At 44.0% G+C, this 24,165-nt stretch overlaps 1 protein-coding gene across 8 annotated transcripts; it reads right to left on the bottom strand.

The window, feature by feature from the left end:
• Window positions 1-2,688: 2,688 nt before the first annotated feature.
• On the bottom strand, window positions 2,689-23,250 carry CLIC6 (chloride intracellular channel 6). 8 transcript variants are annotated; one of them, XM_064405516.1, is made up of 6 exons: window positions 23,050-23,250; window positions 8,157-8,266; window positions 7,822-7,947; window positions 6,420-6,526; window positions 5,171-5,352; window positions 2,689-3,005 (listed from the first exon to the last, which is right to left on the bottom strand). In XM_064405516.1, the coding sequence occupies exons 1-6, from the start codon at window positions 23,134-23,136 to the stop codon at window positions 2,844-2,846; spliced, it is 774 nt and encodes a 257-aa protein (XP_064261586.1). In that variant the 5' UTR covers window positions 23,137-23,250; the 3' UTR covers window positions 2,689-2,843. The 8 variants fall into 8 exon arrangements, with proteins under 8 accessions (XP_064261586.1, XP_064261629.1, XP_064261577.1 ...); XM_064405559.1 differs by lacking the exon at window positions 23,050-23,250 and adding an exon at window positions 22,686-22,727; XM_064405507.1 differs by lacking the exon at window positions 23,050-23,250 and adding an exon at window positions 22,516-22,670.
• Window positions 23,251-24,165: the final 915 nt, after the last annotated feature.

The following is a 24,165-nucleotide window of genomic DNA, read 5'->3' as shown; positions in this document are numbered from 1 at the left end:
GGTGCCGATGTGTTTGCACAGGCAGCGGCCCTGAGTGCCCTGGCAGCAGGGAGTGCTCAGCCCCAGCCCCAGGGAGAGTTGGCGGCTGGGCCGGCAGGGCAGGGCTGTGGCTGCTCTCTGCAGGCCAACTGAAGGCGCACGCTGAGCCCGGCTGGGAGAGAGCTGTGCTGGGACAGAGCCCTTTGCAGCAGGGCTGTGCAGCCGCCCCAGCGCAGCCAGCACAGCCCCGCTGGGACGCTGCCCGTGGCCCGGCAGCCGCGCTGGGGCTGTTCCTCAGCAGCCCTGCCTGCCTGCAGCAGCCTTGTGCCAGCCGGGAGGGCTTCCCCCGCTGCAGCCCCAGCCCAGCCAGCAGCAGCAGCTCTCTGCTGCTCCGCACACATCCCTGCGGCAGCAGCTGCACGGGGCTGTGCAGCCCAAGAGCCCAGAGCAGCGCAGCCAGCCCTGCAGCAGCAGCTCTGGGGCTCTGCTGCTCCTGCTGGGCAGCCCCACAGGGCTCAGGCCTCAGCAGCCCTGCCTGGAGCCGCTCTGGCCACCTCCGGCCTCACGCCTGCTCCTGGCCTGATCCAGGACAGGGCCTTTCTCCAGCACTACATTTTCTTTCTTCTGGGATAACTCTTAGAGAATCCCAGCAACCCTGAGGCTGGAAAAGCCCTCCCAGCCCATGCAGTCCCAGCGGTGCCCCATGCCCACCTTGTCCCCAGCCCAGAGCACTCAGTGCCACTCCGGGATTCACATTCTCTGAACAGAGAGAGACAATTCTCTCCGATTTTTTCCTGCAGAAGCAGACAAAAGAATGATCAAAACAGCACTTATCTCATTTGCTGCTGCTGTCTTTGTGCAAAGGTAGAAAGCCATTTTGGAAGATTGTTTACGTGAAGGGATTTGTTGATTGCATTCTGGTGTCAGTGTTTTCTTTCCTTGACCAATGTCTGCAAGCTGCGTCCTGACTGTCGGTCAGGAGACACTCACGAGATTTGTTCAGTTGAGTTCTTGCTCCATTTCAGTTTAGATGTCGTGAAATATAGCGTAATATAATATAGAATCATGTAATTTAATACAGTAATTAATTAGCCTTACTTTGCTCTTTCTACAATATTGCCTCTCACCGTTGCTCGTGTCATTCCTGCACAACAGTGACACGTCACCTCCAGGCCTTCCTTGGCCACCTGCAGGGATGGGCACTCCAAATCCCCCTGGGCAGCTCTTCCCAAGGCCTGAGCACCCTCGCCATGAGCAAATTGCTGCTGCTGTCCAACCCCAGCCTCCCCTGGCACAGCTTGAGGCCCTTTCCTCTTGTCCTGTCCCTGTTCCCTGGGAGCAGAGCCCCATCCCCACCTGCCTGTCCCCTCCTGGCAGGGCTACAGAAGGATTGTTGGAATCCTGCATGCTGAGAATTTTAAACTTTCTGTGCTGAAAGGCACAGACTTGCAAGAGAGCTCTGCATTTGACCTGAGGCTGTGGAGAGGGCTTCCAAAATTGATTAATAGCACTGAGATTACGGGTGTGTAGTTGCTTAGAAGAGTGTAATATCAAGGGGTGAAAAACTTAGAGTGTGTGGTTTTAGAACATAGAAATAAATATGAAGCAAGATGGAGGCTTTAGGCTGGAGACAGGTTGTTCTTCTTCACCTTCTTCTTCCTCCTTCTCCATGGCTTTGGGTGGTATTTGGTAATTGGACAGAAAAGTCCGCATTGAGGCCTTTGAGTGATCAGTTATTGGGAAAAGGGAAAAGGGAAAATAATCTAGGTGTCATTTCTGCATTGGATAGTTTAGCCTTAAAAGACGCGGTAACAAAAGATATTTAGCCATTTTGTGCCTTGCTAATGAAAGGCTGCAGAACTCTCGGTTGTGAGGCTGTTGCACTGATAAGAAACAATAAACACCTGAGTCCCAGCATGAAACACCATTCCAAGTGCCTTCAATCCTGACCACGAAAGAGGTGGAAAATCCAACCAGAGAATGCACAAAGGATTGTTCCTTTCTTAGGCCCACTCCTCCTCCTCTCTGCTCTCCAAAACCAAGTCAGAATCACTGAAGGATGACAAATCCCACGTGAATATTTGGGACTAGGTGTTCATCCATTTCTCCTGTCCACAGGGACAGCCAAGTGTCCCCCTCCTCCCTTGCCCAAAATCCAACAGCACAGAGTCCCTAGGCCAGTGTTCCTCTTGCTGGGAGCAGCAGGAGGGAAATGTGAGCACTTGTGCAGCCCTGAGAGAGGGGAAGGCAGCAATTCTCCTTCCTTTCTGTGTTTTCCACACCAAAGGAGACTCCTGCAATGGGAAATGGAATTGTCCATGGTGGAGCTGCCCTGCAGGGCTCCAGCCCAGAGGAGCGGCCTGGGCCACATCACGTGTGCTCCCAGCTGCAGCTTGGGATCTCTCTGGGTCAGTCAGGGGCTGCTGGGTCAGGGCAGTGAAGCAGAGAGAATCCATCCTGAAACCATCAGAGGTGAGGTTTGACAAGAGCTATGTAGCACAGACCAGAGGCAGCACTAGCAACAGTTTCAAAATGTTCAAACAGGCCTAATTCTTCCCAAAATGCAGCGATTTATTCTGTGGTACTGCTGTAAGTGTGTGACCTACACTGCTTCCCCAAATACTCCAAACTTTTACCATTGATGGATGCCTTTTCCTTGGAAGGGACAACCGACTTTCCAGCGTGCAAGACACACAAACACACACACACTTAATTTAAGAAGGAGTAAATAATGCAATACAATCATTATAAAAGGATTGGCCAATAGCAGAACTTAAAATCACACTGCAGAATCTCTGCTGGTTTTTGCTTTTCCAGCTTGGCTGTTGTCCATCACAGAAGCAATAAACAGAGGCATCTTCAGGTCACTTCATTCTCTTTGCCACATCCAAATAGGCATATTCAATCTCCTGGTCAGCAGGGCACGTGTTTGTGAATTCATCTCTTGCATATGCATTTTTCAAGTATCTGGAAATCCCTGTCATTTCAGGTGGGAAGTGAAAATTTCGGTATTTTTTAGCAACAACCTTTAATTAAAAGAAAAAGGATAAAGAAGAAAAACATCATTTCACATATAATCTACAAAAACCCCAAACATCCCAAGCCTACTCTTTATGCCCATTTTTTATTTCCAGCACGTGAGTCTGGGGTTGTTGGTGACCAAGGGCAAAGAAGAGGGAGAGACATAAAAAGAAGATACGGGGTGGGGAAAGTTGCTGAACTCCCTGTGAAGGATTTTATTTGTGTCTATATCTCTATCTCTGTCTACATCTTGCCAAAGATATGCAAAGCCATGTGGACCAGTAGAACAAACTGGAAGAGATATAGGTTAACCCAGCAAACTTAATAACAAAATAACCTACAGAAATAAACTGGCCCACACTTGAAAACTTTCACAGAAACAGGAAAAATATGAATTAAAAGCCTTAATTTCAAATTATCAGGGAAGACAACCCTTGGCTGAGCCCTGATCCTGCCTGCAGGCAGCAGGGGTGATGTGGCAGTGTGACATTCCTCCTGTGTCCCTCTCCAGACATTCCCCTGACCCGAGGGGATTCTCCCCCATGCTGGCCCCGGCTGCCTCCCAAGGTTTGCAAGGGCTCATCCCTGGCTGCTCTCTGCAGTAGGATCAGCCAGAACATGGCTGGGCAAAGTTTTCATTTGTGGAAGTGTTGGAAAGAGATTGATTGGATCCCTCATCCTCTGACAGAGCAGGAGTCTAACAAGAAACTTCCTGAAGTGACCTTGTTGTTTGAAAATCAGTGGAATTCCAGTGTGGTCATTTCTCTTCCAGAGCTTTGCAGAGTAGAATCACGGAATCACAGAATGGTTTGGGTTGGAGGGACCTTAAAGATCATCTTGTTCCACCCCTGCCATGGCAGGGACAGCTCCCACTGTGCCAGGCTGCTCCAGCCCCAGTGCCCAGCCTGGCCTTGGGCACTGCCAGGGATCCAGGGGCAGCCCCAGCTGCTCTGGGCACCCTGTGCCAGGGAGAAATTCCTTCCCAATACCCTATTTAACCCTTCTCTCCTTCAACTCAAGGCCACTCCCCCTTGTCCTGTCGCTCCATGTCCTTGTAAAAAACCCCTCTCCAGCCTTCTGGGCTGTGACAACACCAGTCCCAGGCCACTGGAGCTGTTCAGGTTTGTGTGGATGCTCCACAGTCCTGCCTGGGAGGCACTGGGTGGAGTCCACCCTGTCGGAAATTAAATACAGGAGAGACAGAAATGGGGATGGACAATACAATGTAACCTTCCTTGGCTGTGGTCATGTGCACCTTGCATGTGAAATGCAGATGAGAACAGCCCTGGATCCAGCACTCATCTCATCCCTGTGGCCAGGAGAAGCTCAGCCACTGCAGTCAGCACAGATATGGAACAGCTCTTCCAGACCTGCAGCCATCAAAGTGAGGATCACCCTGGCTGTGCTGTAAGGAAACGGCCCCAGTGTCCCTGGGTGTGCTCCCAGAATAGAGAAAGGATCCCTCTGCCATCTAGTGTTGGAAGCCAGGGCACAGGGAATATTTCTCTGCTTGTTTGGAGAAGTTCTGACCCCCAGGAGAGCACTGCTTTTAACCTTCCTGCATGGAGAAAGCTTCCAAGATTTTGGGATGAATTGGAAGCTGTGTGTGTGAAATAGGCAGTAGTAGAGTTTATCATAGGGTGAAACACTCAGAGGTTTGGGGTTTTAGTATGGAGGTGGATGGGAGACAAGATGGAGGATTTGGGGCATTGTCTGATCTGCTTCTTGTTCTTCATCTGCTCCATTTTCTGCAGTGTTGGAGGCATAGGGTGATTGGTTAGAAAGAACCACATTTAGATGTTGTGTGAACAGACAAATAATTAGTTATTGGTAGAAAGGTAGAAATAAAATATGTTCTAAGAGTTAATTGAACAAAAAAAAAATAGCTTTAAAGGACCTTCAAGCTGTGTGTCTGGTGACTTTTGGTGTCTTCCTCTTTGTACTCTAAGTCTGATATGCAGAGGTGTACTAAACTATTGATAAGAGAAATATAAACAACAACCTAAAGACCAAAAATCAAAAGTCCCGTCCATCTCTCAATCCTAGCACAAAAGTTTTTAAGATTCTCCCCACCAAGGGAATTTTTGGGAGGAAGTTTCCACAATCTAGAAAAGGATTTCAGCTGCTGAGCTTCCCTTCTCTCCAGGAGGCTAAAAAATCAAATGCAAACCTTGATAATGTGGAGCTTTGGTAGGAGGTTGCAATCTGCTAAAGTGAGCTCATCTCCATCCAGGAATTTTCTGCTGGAAGCAGTGATCTCCTCCGTGCTGTAAGCATCGATTTCATCAGGCAAGGGGCTGTTTAAATAGTTGTCCAGCTTCTTCAGGGCTTTAAGCAAAGATTTTTCCAAATCTGGGTTAAGACAATAAAAAGATCATTCAAGCCTGTACCAAGGTCCCTGTGACACCAAGCGACTCCTGCATCCTGTCTCCTGGCACCAGCCCAGACCTCTGGCTGTGCCAGCTCCTGCAATTCCTTCATCCTAGGCTTAAACCTTAATGCTGGGATAAGGGCTCTAAGGAGCTAAAGGGAGTTCTGGGAAAAACCATCCTGGGGCTGTGTTACCAGGAATGGCTCCTCAAACCCCTCTGTGGGGCGGGGTTTGGCACAGTCACACTGACTCCTGCCCTGGGGCCAGGGCTTGCTCAGGGTAGGGTGGAACAGCTGGAGTGACAACAGCAGGTCCTGGGGTGCCACTGTGGGGTGTGCAAAGCCAGGCAGAGCAGCACAGCTGGAGTGACAAGAGCAGGTCCCTGGGGTGCCACTTTGGGGTGTGCAAAGCCAACCCAAGGAACAGAGAGCTGAAGGACAGACAGAATCCTGGACAGGTTTGGGGTGGGAGGAACCTCAGAGCCCAACCAGTGCCACCCCTGTCATGGCAGGGACACCTTCCACTGTCCCAGGGTGCTCCAAGCCCCATCCAACCTGGACTTGGGCACTTCCAGGGATGGGAGACCACATCCAACCTGTGCCAGGGCCTCACCACCCTCACAGGAAAGGATTTCTCCCTAATATTTCATCTCACCCTGCCTTCCTCCAGCCTAGGGCCATTCATGGTGGTCATGAGGGTCGTGCTTTAGGGATGTGTCAATGGCTGGAGTTCTCATTGTTTATGGAAATAGGGAATCCCTCCCTTCCAGAGGGCTGGGCTTTTGGCAGAGCTGTGGGGAAGGTGCAGACCCCAGAGCTGAAGGAGTGAGGAGAGGCTGGAACTGGTGCTGCCATGGTGACAAGCAGTATCTGCTTTCACCATTCTTGGAATCCTCCTTTAAAGGATGATTTCCAAAGATTTCCAAAGCCTCCACCCTCTGGAATATCAGCTCAAGCTGAGCTGGAAATGGGACATCTCCAGCAGTGTCCCACAACTGCACAGGTCTGGTTCCTCCCTCCCAGGGCTGATGAAGGACTGCAGCACCTACTTTCATTTGCATCTTTTCTCGGGTTCTTTATAAATGCAGAGAATTTTGCAAAGACGTCATTTCCTGCAGAGTTCGACTCGGGGTGCTTCGGTGCAAGTTTGGGATACCTGAGAAGTTCAGAGAAACAAAAAGATGTGACCCAATTATCCTTTATTTTTGTCTCCACTAATTAATATATATTTATTTATAGGGTGACCACATAGAGCCACACAGGACTCAAGGGGAACCTAAACTAAATCCTAAACTGAAAATCACTTATTTTAAACCCTACCTAAATAATCTTTTCCTGATGGTTATTGCTGCGAGCACTGCCCAAACACCCCAGGGTGTCTGCCAGGCTGTCTCCCCCAGAGGTGAGGCTGCCTGCTAGGTGGATCCTGCCATGAGGTGGAGTGCAGGGAAAATCCCCACTCTCAGGAGCTGCTGCTCCTCTCCAGGCTCCTGCCTCAGCCCACTTGGGCCATCAGCAAGCTGGCAGCAGCCATTCCAGGAGCTGGAGCTGCCAGGGATGGAGAAAAATGGGAAAAAGTGGAGGCAAGCAGCTGCTTCCCTGCTTTAAGTTAAGTTTGGCTACTTGAGAAGGAGCACAGACTGATACCCCAGAGGAGAAAAGGTCTCTGGGGTAGGGGACACAATGCTGGGACAACAGAGGGACAGAGGGGTTTGGGGTGAGGTGGGAAGAGCTGCAGGGGTGGAGGAGGACAAATCCAAAACTCAGACCCTTATATGCAGCCTGGTGGACACTCAAAGAGCCCCAGCACTGAGGTGTTCACTGCCCTCAGCTTCACAGAATCCCAGAATCACCAGGCTGGAAAACACCTTCAGACCGTCCAGTGCCACCATCCCCACCCCAAACCATGTCCCCAGGGCCACATCCAGATGGCTGGAACCCTTCCAGAGATGGTGATCCACCCTGGGCAACTCATTCCAATGCCTGACCACTCTTGAAGGGAAAACATTTTTCCAGTCTCCAATCTGAACCTCCCTTGGCATAACTTGAGGGCATTTCCTCAAGGGCGTGACCTGGGCCATGGCAGAAGAGCCTGACCCCACCTCCCTGCAGTGTCCTTCAGGTGGTTCTAGAGAGCAGTGAGGTCACCCTGAGCTTCCACCTGCCTGCACCCAGGAAGCACAATGGCCTGTGTGGTGTGAAGAGGGGGGAGCCTCAAACAAGGCCGGGTCAGAGCAGGGAACAGGTCAGGTTTCCACAGGACGGATTCCATGCCCTGGGAATGACCCAGCAGCGAGCTCGGGATGAAGGACAGCAGTGGGAACAGCACAGCCGTGACCTGGGGACAGCCTGGGGACACCCCAGTGACATTCCAGCTCTGTTTCAGCGTCCCCCTGAGCTGGAGCAGGCCCTGGGATGCCCCTGCAGCTCTGAGGGTTGGGAATGCGGTACCGGGGCGGTGCCAGCTTCTCCTCCAGGAACTCCTCAATCTTGTTGACATCGGTCTTCACCTCCCCATCAAAGGTCATGAACGGGGGGTTGGTGCCCGGGGCCAGGTTCTGCAGGTCTGCAGGTTTTCTAGAAAAGAAAAAGCCATAAGAAGTCCCTCTCCCTCCTTTTTAAGAGGCACTGGAAGGGGCTTTAAGGTCTCCTCAGAACTGTTTCTTCTCCAGGCTGGACACACCCAGCTCTCACAGCCTGGCAGAAAAGACTCACTATTTAAAATCCCTGTTTTGGGAAAGTTGTGCTACACAGTTAAAATGTCAGAATTAAAATCACAAGCTCACCTTTTCAGATCCACGGTTGTGACGTTAAAAATGACACCTTTGAGCCACAGGATCATAAAGAGGCGCTGAGAGAACGGGCAGTTCCCAATACTTTCCCCATCACTGCCAGCCTACAATTGGAAAAATTACAAATTATAAACACATTTGTGTGTAAATCACAGCAGTCCCACCAGAGGAAACAGCCTCCACCTCATTTGTCTACGTGTTCATAAATCTGCACGAGTCACTGCAAGATTAAAATGAGTTAAATCAGCTTACAACCACAGGAGAGGAACAGGGAAATATTTACCAGCCTAAACAGAGATATGATGTCTAAAGCACTGAAGGGAACAAGCAGAATAAATCAATTCATTTAGAATTTCAACCTAAAGGGCTGTGGGAGCCCTGGAGAAGGTGGCCATGGAAGTGTTGCTCTGAGGTAATTTATATTGCAATTTGTTAAGAGGCTTTGTTAAAAGGAGGCAAAGTCTTGCAGAGGTGCTGCTGAGTGAGGCTTAGTTAACACTGCAAGAGATCAGGGGTCTCATTTTTAAGCCCTTCACATGTTTCTTCTAAAGCACAGCTTTAAAATTAAGATTAAATCAGGGGCAGAAGTGTTAAACCCCAAGTGTCTCACAGTTAATAGGTTAATTCATTAGGATTTGTAGCCCTTATAACCCAACAAGACACACAAATCAAACCAGTTCTGTTTGTCCTTTTCCCCTCACTCAGTGCTATCAAGCAAATCTCAAATACAGCAAAACTCCTCCATAAACAAACACACACTGCACAGTGCCCAACTTCAAAAAGAGCTCAGTGCTATCAAAGATATCTCAAATATAGCAAAACTGCTTCATAAACAAACACATGCTGCCCAGTGCTCACCTTCACAAAGAGCTCAGTGCCATCGAACAAATCTCAAATACAGCAAAACTGCTGCATAAACAAACACACACTGCACAGTGCTCACCTTCACAAAGAGCTCAGTGCTATCAAAGATATCTCAAATACAGCAAAAAGTCACGCTGAGTTTGGTTTTTTTTTTTAAACAAACAAACACTGCACAGTCTCACCTTCACAAAGAGCTCGATGGCTGGAAGGAAGGGCCTGGCCTGGGACAGGCAGGAGCTGGAGGGATGCATGGCAAGGGCTGGATAAATTGTTTGATTCTCCTTGTGAACCTGAGGAACCTCCCTGGACAAATCCTTGTGCTTTCTGCTCCACAACCACTGGGAAAAAACAGGAGTGCCTCCAGCACTGACAGGGGATGAGAACTCTCAAAAATTCTGTCAGCTGCACTGCTGGCTTAGAAAAGCCTTGTTTGTGTCAGGAAAGCCTTGTTCTGTAGGTGGCAAAGCTGAGAGCTGCTCAAACACTGCCATTGTGGTTTTCCTCCCACTCTGAGCAGTGCTGAGCAGCTGCCAGCAGCCAGGAGACACAAAACTGCTGTGGATCTTGGAAAATTGAGCCTGAAATGCTGCCAGCAGGGCTTAGAATGGACGATGTGCATTTAAAAGTGCATTTAAATGTGCATTTTAATGCACAACGACTGCATCTGGTCTCATCCTGCCTCTGGTGCCAGCTGTTACCCACCCTGAGGGGAAAAGGAGGGGAAGAGTCTCATGGTGACCCCTCGGTGCTGGGAATGGGCACCCCACCCTGTGCCAGGCTGTGCCCAGGGCAGGAGCAGCAGCCTGGGGACACTGCTGGGGACAGGCCCTGTGTGGAGGAGCAGGCAGGGGCATCTGGAGATGAGCTGGATGCCACCAGCTCCTTCCTGCTGGAACCATGGCTGCTGAGAATTCCACACTTTCTGTGCTGCTGACCCCCAAGAGAACACTGCATTGACCTGAGGCCCTGGAGAAGCTTCCAAAATTCAATAATAAAACTGAAATTAAAGATGTGTAGCTAGAACAGAAGTGTGTGATATCACAGGGTGGGAAACTCAGAGTTTAAGGGTTTAGAATACAGGAATAGATATAAAGCACGATGGAGGGTTTGGGGTGGAGGCTGCTGTTTCTTCTTCAGCTTCCTCTCCATGGGTTTGGGTGGTTTTGTGTCATTGGATAAAAAAGTCCCCATTGCGGGCACGGGTGGTTGGGTATTGGGTTAAAAGTGAAAATAATTGAGGTGTCATTTCTTAATTGGACAGTTTATCCTTAACAGGCCTTGCAGAGAGAGAGTTAGCCATTTTGTATCTTGTTAGTAGAATGCTGTAGAACTCACAGTTTGCAATCCAGATAAGAACTAAGAAACATCTGAGTCTGAACACAAAATGCCATCTGGAGCACTTCAATCCTGACCCTGACAGAGGCAGACAAGAAGCCAAGAACCAGCTCCTTCCCAGAAGGATCTCTGGAGCTGCAGGAGCTGCCACAACCCTGCTGCCCTTGCCCAGCTGTGCTGCCAGCTGTGCACCCAACTCCATCCCAGACTGGTTTGGGCTGGGAAGGACCTCAAAGCCTCCAGTGCCAGCCCTGCCATGGCAGGGACACCTTCTACTGTCCCACTCTGCTCCAAACTCCATCCAACCTGGCCTTGGGCACTGCCAGGGATGGGGAATCCACAGGGCCTGGCAGGCTGTGCTGGGTGCGCTGCTCCCTGAGGGTCCTCTGAGAAGAAAATCAGAGGAACTTTGGGCAGCTGGCCCAGCCATGGCAGAGCTGAGGTGGCCAAGGGTCCTCCTGAGGATGGAGGGAGATGTTTGTCCTGTGGATCCTGCTGTGGTGGCACCTGGAGTGCCTTTGGCACCACGAGCTGTGCCCAGGGTGAGCTCGGAGACAGAGGGAGGGGACAGGGACAGGCCCTGGAGCTCAGGGACACCCACAGGGCTGGGAGCTCTGCAGGGGGAACCTGAGAGGGTTCAGAATCAGAATCCCGGAATTCAGGCTCAGGAGCTCAGGCTGATCCCAGAATCAGAATCCCAGAATTCAGGCTCAGGAGCTCAGGCTGATCCCAGAATCCCAGAATTCAGGTTCAGGAGCTCAGACTGATCCCAGAATCAGAATCCCAGAATTCAGGTTCAGGAGCTCAGACTGATCCCAGAATCAGAATCCCAGAATTCAGGTTCAGGAGCTCAGACTGATCCCAGAATCAGAATCCCAGAATTCAGGCTCAGGAGCTCAGGCTGATCCCACAATCCCAGAATTCAGGCTCAGGAGCTCAGGCTGATCCCACAATCCCAGAATTCAGGCTCGGGAGCTCAGGCTGATCCCACAATCCCAGAATTCAGGCTCAGGGGCTCAGGCTGATCCCACAATCCCAGAATTCAGGCTCGGGAGCTCAGGCTGATCCCACAATCCCAGAATTCAGGCTCAGGGGCTCAGGCTGATCCCACAATCCCAGAATTCAGGCTCAGGAGCTCAGGCTGATCCCACAGTCCCAGAATTCAGACTTGGGAGCTCAGGCTGATCCCACAATCCCAGAATTCCAGAGGTGGGAAGAACCTTTCAGCACCATCCAGTGCCACCAGCATCACCCCAAACCCTGTCCCCAAAGCCACATCCAGACTCCTCTGGGACACTCCCAGGGACAGTGACTCCAAACCCCCCTGGGCAGCTCAGCCCAAGGCCTGACCACTTTTGTGGTATAAATTATATGAATTTATATAAAATTATACATAATTTATAATTAATATAATAATTAGTCAATAGTTAATGTTATATAAATTTACCTACATTTTATATAAATTCTATATATTTTAATATAGATTTTATATTAAATTTTATATATTATTATATATATAAATTTTATATAATTTAGATAAATTTATATAAATTTATATAAATTGAATAAAGTACATACATTTATATAAATTCATATAATTAATATAATTAAGCAATCATAATTTTATTATTAAATTTTATACATTTTATTTTAAAATGTATGGGTTTTTTTCATTTTATATATACTTTTATTTACATTTTATATAAATTTTAAATAAATTTATATAAGTTGTATAAAGTATACAAATTTATATAATTTTATAATATAATAATTAATCATAATTTTATATAAATTAAGCCAATTTTATATATATATTTATATTGTTTCTATATACATTTTATATGAATTTTTATATATAATTTTATCTAAATTGTATAAAAATTTATATATATTTACATACATTCTATAAAGTACATATATTGATATTTAGACTTTTTTATTTATACAGCAATTCTTTCCAGTCTCCACCCTGAGCCTGCCCTGGCCCAGCCTGAGGCCGTTCCCTCTGCTCCTGTCCCTGTTCCCTGGAGCAGAGCCCGACCCCCCCGGCTGTCCCCTCCTGCCAGGGACTTGTGCAGAGCCACAAGGGCCCCTGAGCCTCCTTTGCTCCAGCCTCAGCCCCTTCCCAGCTCCTCAGCAATTCTCCAGCCCCTTCCCAGCTCCCTCAGCCCCTCCTGCTGTTTTCTACACCCTTCATGTCTATTTTCCAGACACAATTATGTTCTGGCAGTGTGCTGTGACAGATACCCTCTTTTAACAAAAAAAAAAAAATTAAGGTTTAATTTTAATTTTTTCTGTAATTTAAAGGTTGCTCAATGCCCCCCTCCATCCCTGGAGGTGTCCAAGGCCAGGCTGGAGCAGCCTGGGACAGTGCAAGGTGTCCCTGCAGGGGCTGGCACTGGATGATCCTTAAGGTCCCTCCCAACAGGAACCACTCTGATTCCATGAACAAAACATCCCATCTACTCCTGGAGGACACAAAGTGGTTTTTAAACTTTTGTACAGTGTTTCTGCAGATTTCTACATGATTAAAACACTGAAAACGCCACCAAATTTACTTCTGTTTCGGCAACATTAAAAAATAAATATTACATCTATTAAAATTATATAGAGGCTACATAAAACGTTTTAAAAATTCAAAATTAATTCTGTCTGGCAACAGTACTGCTGTTAAAAAATACCATAAAAATTAAAATTATAAGTAATTTCTGTTCACTCAATGCAACTCTAATGCACTTATTAACATTTTATGTTCTATTTGAGTCAGATCACATCCAGTCCAAAGCTTTTTGTCAGGAAGGGATCCCCTGGAATTTTCTCTGGTTTTATTCCACGAGCTGGAGAACAAACACCCAAACACTGAATTCTACAGAACCCTTGTGATGCCACCTACTGGGCTTGAAATGTTGCACTTCGGATGCTGAAATTGCAATTCCAGGCTGAATTTTAAGATACAGCAGCTGCAATTAAAAATACATTTTCAGGGAGAAAGTCCCAATTTTGCCACTTATTATTCCAATTGCTTTTCAACAACTCCAAAGCTCTGCCTACCCACCAATACCCAGCACTAAAATCAGATATTTCAGCTGCTGTTTATTTTCTCGGCAAAATAGTAGGGAAAAGTGTTTAAATTAAAATGTGGCTGGTGATTTTTGCAGATAAATTGCATTTTTGGCACTTCCAGGGTTGATTCTCGCTGTGTGTGACATCCCCAAAGGGAAGTTCAACAAAACAGGTGAGAAAACAGCAGCTGGACACTCCTTCAGGTAAAGAAAAAGGGATTTTCCCTTCATTTTTTTTCAGTAAGTAAGCACTTTCCACTATCCCAGGTTGCTCCAATTAAGTTATTATTATTTATAAATTATAATTTATAAGTTATTATTCTTTATAAGATATTATTCTTTATAAGTCATTATTATTTATTTATAAGTTGTTTCCTTCCTCCTCAGGGACACAGGGGAAAAAACCTTCAGAGCAGCATCCAGGCACTGTGAACTCAGCACTGAACAAAAAAGGAATGAAAAATCTGCTCCTCACTTAAAATCAAACAGAACCTCCATTCACAGACCATGGGCAGGGCTGAGGGAATGCCAGAGGATTTTCGGAAGTGTTTTTATAAAATCCTGGTGGGATTAAAGGTTTTTGGCCAAAGCTGGGCCTAAAGGAGACACCAGGGGAGGGGATGGAAGGAACTGAGAGCAGGTGAAGGTGAGGAAAGGAATGAACTTTACACCTGCACAGAAAGAATTAACTTTACACTGGAGGTGAAGAAAGGATTAACTTTACACCTGCACAGAAAGGAATTACCTTTACACCTGGATAGAAAGAAATTAACTTTACACCTGGATAGAAAGGAATTAACTTTACACTGGAGGTGAAGAAAGGAATTACCTTTAGCCCTGCACAGAAAGGAATTAACTTTACACTGAAGGTGAAGAAAGGAATTAACTTTACACCTGCACAGAAAGGAATTAACTTTACACTGAAGGTGAAGAAAGGAATTAACTTTACCCCTGCACATAAAGGAATTCACTTTACACTGGTGGTGAAGAAAGGAATTAACTTTATACCTGCATAGAAGGGATTTAAGTTTACACCTGCACACACAGGAATTAACTTTACATTGAAGATGAAGAAAGGAATTAACTTTACACCTGCACATAAAGGAATTCACTTTACACTGAAGGTGAAGAAAGGAATTACCTTTAACCCTGCGCAGAAAGGAATTAACTTTATACTGAAGATGATGGAAGGAATTAAGTTTACACTGAAGGTGAAGAAATGAATTAACTTTACACTGAAGGTGAGGAATTAACTTTACCCTTGCACATAAAGAATTAACTTTACATTGAAGGTGAAGAAAGGAATTACTTCACACCTGCACATAAAGGAATTCACTTTACACTGGAGGTGAAGAAAGGAATTAACTTTAGACCTGCATAGAAGGGATTTAAGTTTACACCTGCACAAAAAGGAATCACCTTTACACTGAAGCTGAAAAAAGGAATTACCTTTACACCTGCACAGAAATGAATCACCTTTACACCTGCACAGCTTCAGGAGCACAGGACTCCCCTGAGCTGCTGGTGGTGGTCAGGGATCAGAGAATTGGCTCCAGGCTGAGTTTATCTCCTGCAGGGCAGGGCTGCTGTGACCTTAAACCAGGGCCTGGGCTGGGATCCCACCTGCAGAAATGAGGAAACCTTTCCTCCCTCACATTTTCAACCTTGGGCAGGTTTATCCTGGCCATGGATGATCTCCTAACAGCCCACAATTCCATTTTTAACTCTTCCCGTTCTGTTTTGGTTTCTGGGATTTGATATTCTTGCTATCATGCAGTGTTGGAGTCAATCTCCTGCCATTATTTTATTTCAGGTTTCATGATTTGTGTGCTCAATAAAATTCTCAGCTGGAAATTGCCCTTTGAATGCTCTGGCCACGTCCAGGATTTAAAAAAGTTGGATATTTATGGGATATTTTTAACACATTATTTATATTATGGGATTTTTTAAACATTTTATTTATGGGATATTTATGGCATTTAAATTATTTATGTTACGTGATATATATTACTTATTTATGGGATATTATTTATGTTATGGGATATTTTTAACATTATTTATGTTATGGGATATTTTTAACATATTTATTTATTTATGGGATATTTATGACTTTAAGTTATTTATGTTATGGGATGTTTATTACTTATTTATGGGATATTATTTATGTTATGGGATATTTTTAACATTATTTATGTTATGGGATATTTTTAACATATTTATTTATTTATGGGATATTTATGACTTTAAGTTATTTATGTTATGGGATGTTTATTATTTATTTATGGGATATTATTTATGTTACGGGATATTTCTGACACATTATTTTTAGCATATTATTGATGTTGGATTTTTATGGGCTCTCTCCCTCAGCCCTTTTTTTAGGTACTGAGCAGTGCTCACAGTTCCAGGGGGTGACATCCACCTGGAAATTCTAATTCTCTCTAGACAACAGAGAGGACAGTGAGGCTGAAGCTTTAATTTCATAGAATTATGGAATGGTTTGGGTTGGAAAGGACCCTAAAACTCACCCAGTGCCACCCTGCCATGGCAGGGACACCTCCCACTGTGCCAGGCTGCTCCAGCCCAGTGCCCAGCCTGGCCTTGGGCACTGCCAGGGATCCAGGGGCAGCCCCAGATTTTTGGGAATTCCATCCCAGCCCTGCCCACCCTGCCAGGGCAGGATTTTCCCTCTGGATCCAGCTCCCTCTCCCCTGTGTGCCTCAGGACAGAGAAAGGCTCTTTTCTCCTCTCCCTGATTTATTTGCTGCCCATGGGCTGCTGGGAAAGTAATTACTGCAGAAATTAACTGAATTACTCTGTAAGTCATTACATGATTTTGATGCAGAGGGAGAAATTCTCCTTCACTAAGAAGCAACTTTATGGCACTAAACTTTTTACCTGTGGCCAGTTGCTTTATAAATAATGAGAAACAAAAGGTCCAAACTCAGTCCTGCTACTTAAATCAAATGCCCATTTCAATTGGATTTTGATGTTAAAACCTGCCCATTATTTCTACACCCTTCCAGTTCTGATAAAGGTGATAAATAAATGAACTATTAAATGAGAATTCTGCAAAGTGAGCAAAAACCGAGGGAGTGCAGGTGAAAATTAAAATGTGAGATGTCTTTTATTGCATTATTAGAGGCTGTGGTTTACTAATATTCACCTTATTTACAATTAAGAAATTAAAGATTAAGTTTATGTGTGAAGGCACTCTTTACAAAAGAGGAAAATGAACAAATTCTGTGATTTTACCCAGAATTTGATTTTTTTCTGGTGTTGCCTTGGGCCAGGCCCCTCATGGTGTCACAGGAATTTCCAGCCACAGCCATGGCTCTCTACAGGTCTTTAAAAAAAAAAATCCCTAAAATCCAATGAAATTACAAAGGCAAAATGCAAATTGCAGCTTTCTTTTCTCAGATGTGTCTCCCTACACCAGATCTGCATTTAAAAACACTACAATAGCTACAGGATTTAGCAGAGCATGGGAAAATTAAATGGGAAATTAAATTGTGGACTGAAAGTCTGAAAAACTTGAGCTGCACTTCAGCAGAGTTGGAATTAATCTTGCCCAGTTTGGGAGCATCCTTCTCCTACAGGAGTAATTGCCATTTTGCAATTTTGGTTTGCATTTTGAGTTGTCCTTGGTTTGTGTCTCGCTCAGACCAGATTGGAGTCACCACCATTTGGGTTTTTTTTTATTATCAGCAGATGATGATCATTAATTTTTGTCTTCTTTTAGGAGGGAATTCCTCCCTGTGAGGGTGGGGAGGCTGCCCCATCCCTGGGAGCATCCACAGCCTGCTCTGATCACTCCCTTCAATCCTTCCCCAGCCTAATTTCAATTTTCAAGTTTATTTTCCATCCTTTGCAGCAGTGGAAGAAAACCCAGAACCCTTTAAGCAAAGCCAGGCGCAATCAGTTCCAGCTCAGTGGTTTGGATCTGCCAGCAGCAATTCCCAACTCCCTGTGCTGGGAATTCTGCAGGGCCCTCTTTGTGGCCAGGTGTTTGTTCTCCAAACCATGGAATAAAACCAGAAAAAAAATTCCAGGTGATCCCTTCCTGACAAAAAACAACATTCCCAGGTCACAAGCACAGCCCAAAGGCTCTTAACCCTTTATCCTGCCCCAGAATTCGGGCTCACCCCTCCCTGCTGCTCCTAATCCCAGCTCAGCCTGGGGACAAAAGCACCTCACATCCCTGGGGAATTCTGGCAGGGAATTACTGCAACAAAAGGGGTTTGTGTTCCTGATCGTGGCGCTGGGGAAAAGGGATTACAGGGGATTTCTGTGGGACATCCTGCTCTGCGCTGCATTTACACCGACCCCGCAGCGCAGACATACAAAAACTGCGTTAAAAATTATATAAAAACTACCTGTATAAGTCTAAATTAATAAAAACGATAAATTATATTTATAAATTGATATGCATATCAATTTCATATGTGTATAAATTATGTGTAAAAAATTATATGTAATAAATTCGGTAAAAACTGAAGTTATAAATTATATGTAAAATAATATATAAATAGTATATATATAAACTATAAATTATGTAATTATATATGCATGTATATATAAAAGAAAAATTATATTTCTAAATTGATATTCATATCAATTTTATGTGTAAAAGTTATATGTAATAAATTCAGTAAAAAATGAAATTATAAAATATGTGTAATATAATAATACATATAAATAGCATGTATATAAACTATAAATTACATATAATTATATATACTATATATAATTATATAAACTATAAATTATATTTATAAATTTATATGCATATCGATTTCCTATGTGTATAAATCATGTGTAAGAAATTATATGTAATAAATTCAGTAAAAATTGTAATGATAAATTCTATGTAATATAATAATTAATACATATAAATAGTATGTATATAAACTATAAATTATATTTCTAAATTGATATGCATATCAATTTTATGTGTATAAATTATGGGTAAGAAATTATATGTAATAAATTTGATAAAAACTGAAATTATAAATTCTATGTAATATAATAATATATATAAATAGTATGTTTATAAAATATAAATTATGTAATTATATATGTATAAAATGAAAATTATATTTCTACATTGATATGCATATCAATTTTATATATATCTATATAAACTCTATGTAAGAAATTATATGTAATAAATTCAGTAAAAACTGAAATTATAAATTCTATGTAAAATAACAATATCTAGTATGTATATAAACTCTAAATTATGTAATTATATGTGTATGTATATGTAAAATAAAAATTATATTTCTAAATTGATATGCATCTTAATTTTATATGTGTATAAATTATGTGTAAGAAATTATATGTAATAAATTCAGTAAAAAATGACATTATAAATTCTATGTAAAATAATAATTTATATAAATAGTATGTATATATACTATAAATTATATGTCTGAATTGATATGCATATCAATTTTATATATATATGTATAAATTCAATGCAAGAATCTATATGTAATAAATTCAGTCAAAGCTGAAACTATAAATTCTATGTAATATAATAATTAATACATATAAATAGTATGTATGTAAACTATATATGTGTATGTATATATAAACTATAATTTATATTTCTAAATTTATATGCATATCAATTGTATATGTGTATAAATTCTATGTAATAGATTCAGTCAAAGCTGAAATTATAAATTATGTAATATAATAATTAATACATATAAATAGTATCTGTATTCTAACAAATTACTGAAATAACTAATTTTTAATATTAAATTATTTATAAATTATATGTAATGTAAATTAATACATATAAATGGTATACAATACATACAAAACAATATATATAAATTATATGTATAAAATTGTGTGATTTGTACTGGAAACCAATAAGTAAATAAATAAGGAATAGTAAGAATACTTAAAGAATACTAAGAAATACTGAACATAAAGAAGCCCTTTTGTGCATCTTTGGGTAGAAAATACTTGGCCAAAGATATTCCTAATTTAAATCAAGATGTAAAAGTGAAATATTGAAAGGGTTGGGGAGCTTTTTCACCACAAATAAAATGTGATGTTTTGGTCCACAGAGAAAGAATAAAATAGAAATAATAGAAATAGAATAGAATGTGATGTTTTGGTCCACACAGAAAGAATAAATGAAATGTAATAGAAATAGAATAGAATGTGATGTTTTGGTCCACACAGAGAGAATAAAGTATAATAGAAATAGAAAAATTTGTGATGTTTTGCTCCACATAGAAAGAATGAAATAGAAGGAATAGAAATAGAATAAAATGTGATGTTTTGATCCACGTAGAAAGAATGAAATAAACCCTGTCAGCTGCAGTGGGAAGGTGTCCTCCAAGAACATTTAAAAATGGAATAAAAGTGAATTTCCATTCCCAGTGGAAGTTCCAATTCCTGTTCTCCATCCTGCTCTTCCCAGCACCTCAGTTCTGTGGGAAATGAGGAGAAACACAGCTCTGCTAATTAAAACAGGGGTTTTAATGATACTCTGCAGGAATGAAATGTAAGCCCCACTGATCTCCCTCGACACCAGGAGCGATCCCAGATCCTGGGGAATCCCTTGGAGCTCCTGGCAGAGGGAGCTGGGGTTCTGCTCAGGGCTTGGTGGGCTGTTTTGGGGTTTTTGGGGGGTTTTTTGTTTTGTTTTTTGTGTTTTTTTTGGTTTGGTTTTTTTTGTTTGTTTTTTTGGGTTTTTTTGGTTTGGTTTGGTTTGGTTTGGTTTTTTTTACCACGGGTTTGAAATTGTTGAAGAATTTTGGGTATATTTGGAGCTTGTTTTGAGTTTCATCTGCCCCATTATGAAAAAAACTTTTTTTTTTTGTATTTATAAAATGCTCCTCTTCTCTAAGAGCTTTTAAAACTCATTTCTAAAACAGCCACCAGGGCAATGTCAATGATTCACCAAAACACAAATGGGAATTGTTCTGAAATCTCAGTCAATATTTAACTCGTTTGTAGCTCAGGGAATGCTTCACTTTCACTGCTCCCATTCTGCTTTTTGGCTCTGGTCTCTGACAACTCCACTTATGAATATTTGCAATATTCTTACCTGTGCTCAAATGTCAGCATATGGAGAGAAATGAAACAAAAAGGGAAATTCCACCTTTGTCCTTGTGCCTGCACCAGCAGTGCCAGGCTGTGGAGCTGTTTTCTTGGAGAACTCAGTATTTTTAGGAAGGAATTAAAACTCTCAGTACTGAGACAGTGCTGTCATTGAGAGCAATGGAACAGAGTCACTTGAACTGAGTTTTTATCTGGAAATGGAAATGCACACAGAGCCTTATCACAGGGGACGTTTTATCATCTCAGCAAGGAGGTTTGGGTCACCTTCCCAGGGTGTTCACTTGGGCAGGCTCAGGGGGACAAGCAATTAATTTTCAAATAATCAGGGAATTTCCTGAGCTGAAGGGACCCCCAGGGATCTCCCAGTGCCACCCCTGCCCTGCCCAGAGCCCCCAAATCCCACCCTGGGCATCCCTGGCAGCGCTGGCCAAAGGTTCCTGGCCAGTGCCCCAAAACCCTCAGGGGAAGAAAATTAAGCTGTAGGACCTCTCCAGGGAAAAAACAGGGAACAAACTCAGTGATGGCACAGGTGGGAGTCTCCACGCTTCGCTTCTCCTTCCAGAAACTCTAGTTTTTCCTTTCTCTGCCTGATTCCCTTTCCCAGCTCTGAAGGAGAGGGGTTATTTGTTGGATTATGGTTTTTTCTGACCCAGAGATGGAGTCAGAAAATTTTTTTTAAAATAACAAGTTTAAAAATAAAAGTTTAAAAATTTTCTACAAATCAGTTTCCCACAGTCTCTCTCTGGTTAAAAACCATAAAACTGCAATTCCAGGTGGCATCACCAGGAATAAGATCCTGAAAAATCCTGGGTATACTGAGAACTTCCATTATCACTTCTGCTTGACAGAATTTAAACCAAGAAAGAGTCATAAAGATGGATTTGCATGGAAAGGTCTCACATTGGTATTTCCATAAAAATTGCACTGTTGGAACCAGAGAATGGTTTGGGTTGGAAGGATCTTAAAGATCACCTCACCCATGGGCAGGGACACCTTCTACTACACATTTTTATTTAAAGCATTCCCTTCCCAAAGCTTCACCTGATGTTTTTAATAATTTAATTTCACTATAGTTGTATTTTCGAAGTAATTGGTCAAATCACTTTCCAGAAAATCACTCCCCACTCTCTGATGTTTTATATTTGTGAATGCCAGGAGTTCTCTAGACTGGTTTGTTACTCCTCTACAGAAAACATCAATAAGGCCTCAAAAAAATTGAATATTTTTTGGCAGAGTGAGAACTCCCTGGCAGAGCTGCAGGATGATTCCCTGATCCCAAAATGGTGACATTTGGAAGAACCCTTCCAGCTCCCCCAGTCCCACCATGACCACCTCTGAACCATGTCCCACACCCAGAGGAACACTCCCAGGGAGGCTCCTGAGCAAGGCTGAGGCTCTCCCACAGGATTTAGGGGCTGAAGTAACTGGAATTACTTGAAAATGACTTGACAATTACTGGGAAAACTTGGCTGGGATTTCAGCCCAGCAGGGGCTGAGGGCAGAGAGCAGCCAAGGAGAACTTGCATCCTCGGCCTCTCCGTGCTGCTCACAGGCCAGAACAACTCGTACAAAGAGAAAATCCAGGAGCAGAGGCCCCAGGGGTGGAATTTGGGCAGCTGGCTGATCTCCTCAGGAGACTCTGCTGGTTCCAGCCAGCACAAAATCCAGGCTGTGCCCTGGGCCTGGATCAGGAAGGGGCTCCCTGGTTAATGAGGGGCTTACACAGCACGTGACTCTAAGCTTGTGCTTAAAGCAGAACACATGGTGTGGAGCTTTACTGCAGCAGTCAGCTGGGAGGAAGTAAAAATAGGAATAGGGCCAGGAACCTTTGAAGACCTTGACTTTCCTTCTTTTTTTTTTCTTTTTGCCTAAAACCAACCTTAAAACCACAGAGATGGGCCCTAGGGATGAGCAGGGGCCTGAGGCCTGAACAGTCCTGGGGGCACACAGATTATTTAACACTTCCAAAGAACAGGCAAAGGATGATTCCAGGAAATATTTACCCAAAGAAGTTGTGGTTCCCTTATCCCTGTAAGTGTCCAGGGCCAGGTTGGACAGGGCTTGGAGCAGCCTGGTACAGTGGAAGGCGTCCCTGCCATGGCAGGGGTGGCACTGGATGGGCTGTGAGGCCCTTTCCAACCCAAACCAGTCTGGGATTCTGACTAAAACATACAAAAATACTTTAGATGCAACTTCATATTTCTGATCACTCATTTCTATCTGTGGTTTATGTCAGTCTGGAAAAGGATGTTGGTCTGTCAGTTGTCCAAATCCCAGAATCATCAAAGTGGGAAGAGCCCTTCAGGATCACCCAGTGCCACCCCAGCCCCACCAGCATCACCCCAAACCCTGTCCCCAAGGCCACATCCAGACTCCTCTGGGACAATCCCAGTGACTCCAAACCTCCCTGGGCAGCTCATCCCAAGGCCTGACCACTTCCAGAGGGAAAAATCTTGTTCTAATCTCCAATGTGAGCCTCCCCTGGTGCAATTTAGGGCCATTTCCTCTTGGGACATGGCAGCAGAGCCCGACCCCACCTCACTGCCTCCTGTCAGGGAATTGTAGAAGGTCCTCCTGAGCCTCCTTTTCTCCACGCTGAGCCCCTTCCCAGCTCCCTCAGCCATTCCTGGAATCACAGAACCACAGAAAGGTTTGGGCTGGGAGGGACCTTGCAGCCCATCTCATTCCCAGCCCCAGAGAAGCTGCTGCTCATGTAGCCCTCAGCACATCCAGCAACAACCCGGCGAGTTATGTACGGAATTTGTAATGCCAGATCCTCTAAGCTGCTTTAGGGAACCTGCAATTCCCATGTTCCAGCTGAAAAAAAACATTCAAAGGGAGCTGTGAGAGGGCAAATACCCATGGGAAGGGAGCCAGCTTCCTGCTCTGGCTTGGGGGAAACGCTGCTCTGGTGCTTTTTGTGCAGCCCAAGAGCCCAGAGCAGCGCAGCCAGCCCTGCAGCAGCAGCTCTGGGGCTCTGCTGCTCCTGCTGGGCAGCCCCACAGGGCTCAGGGCTCAGCAGCCCTGCCTGGAGCCGCTCTGGCCACCTCCGGCCTCACGCCTGCTCCTGGCCTGATCCAGGATTTGGTTTTCTTTCTTCTGGGATAACTCTCACAGAATCCCAACATCCCTAGGCTGGAAAATGTGGGATTCACATTCTCTGGAAAAATCCCTTCGCCCAGGATTTTTTCTCCTGGGAAGCTGAGAAGCCCCTGAGAAAAAGGAAAACAATTTTATCTGATTTGCTTCTCCTGTGTTTTACTCCTTTGGAATGTGTTTGGAGATTGTTTACCCACAGGTGATTGTTTCATTGGGTTCTGTTGTAAATTATTTTGACTCACTGGCCAACCAGTGCAAGCTGTGCCAGGACTCTGGAGAGAGTCACAAGTTTTCATTATTATCTTTTTAGCATTCTGTAAGTATCCTTTTTGTATTCTTTACTTTAGTATTCTTTAATATAATATAGTATCATAAATAATAAATTAGCCTTCTGAGAACATGGAGTCAGATTCATCATTCCTCCCTTCATCTGCGGGAAACCCAAATACAACAGGAAAAGCCCTCCCAGCCCATGGAGTCCCAGCTGTGCCCCATGCCCACCTTGTCCCCAGCCCAACGCTTTCATAACTCCTCATTAAAAAAGCAAAAGTCTC

This window comes from Passer domesticus, chromosome 2 (genome assembly GCF_036417665.1).
Source record: "Passer domesticus isolate bPasDom1 chromosome 2, bPasDom1.hap1, whole genome shotgun sequence".
NCBI lineage: Eukaryota > Metazoa > Chordata > Aves > Passeriformes > Passeridae > Passer > Passer domesticus.
This window is presented reverse-complemented; position numbering and strand designations above follow the sequence as displayed.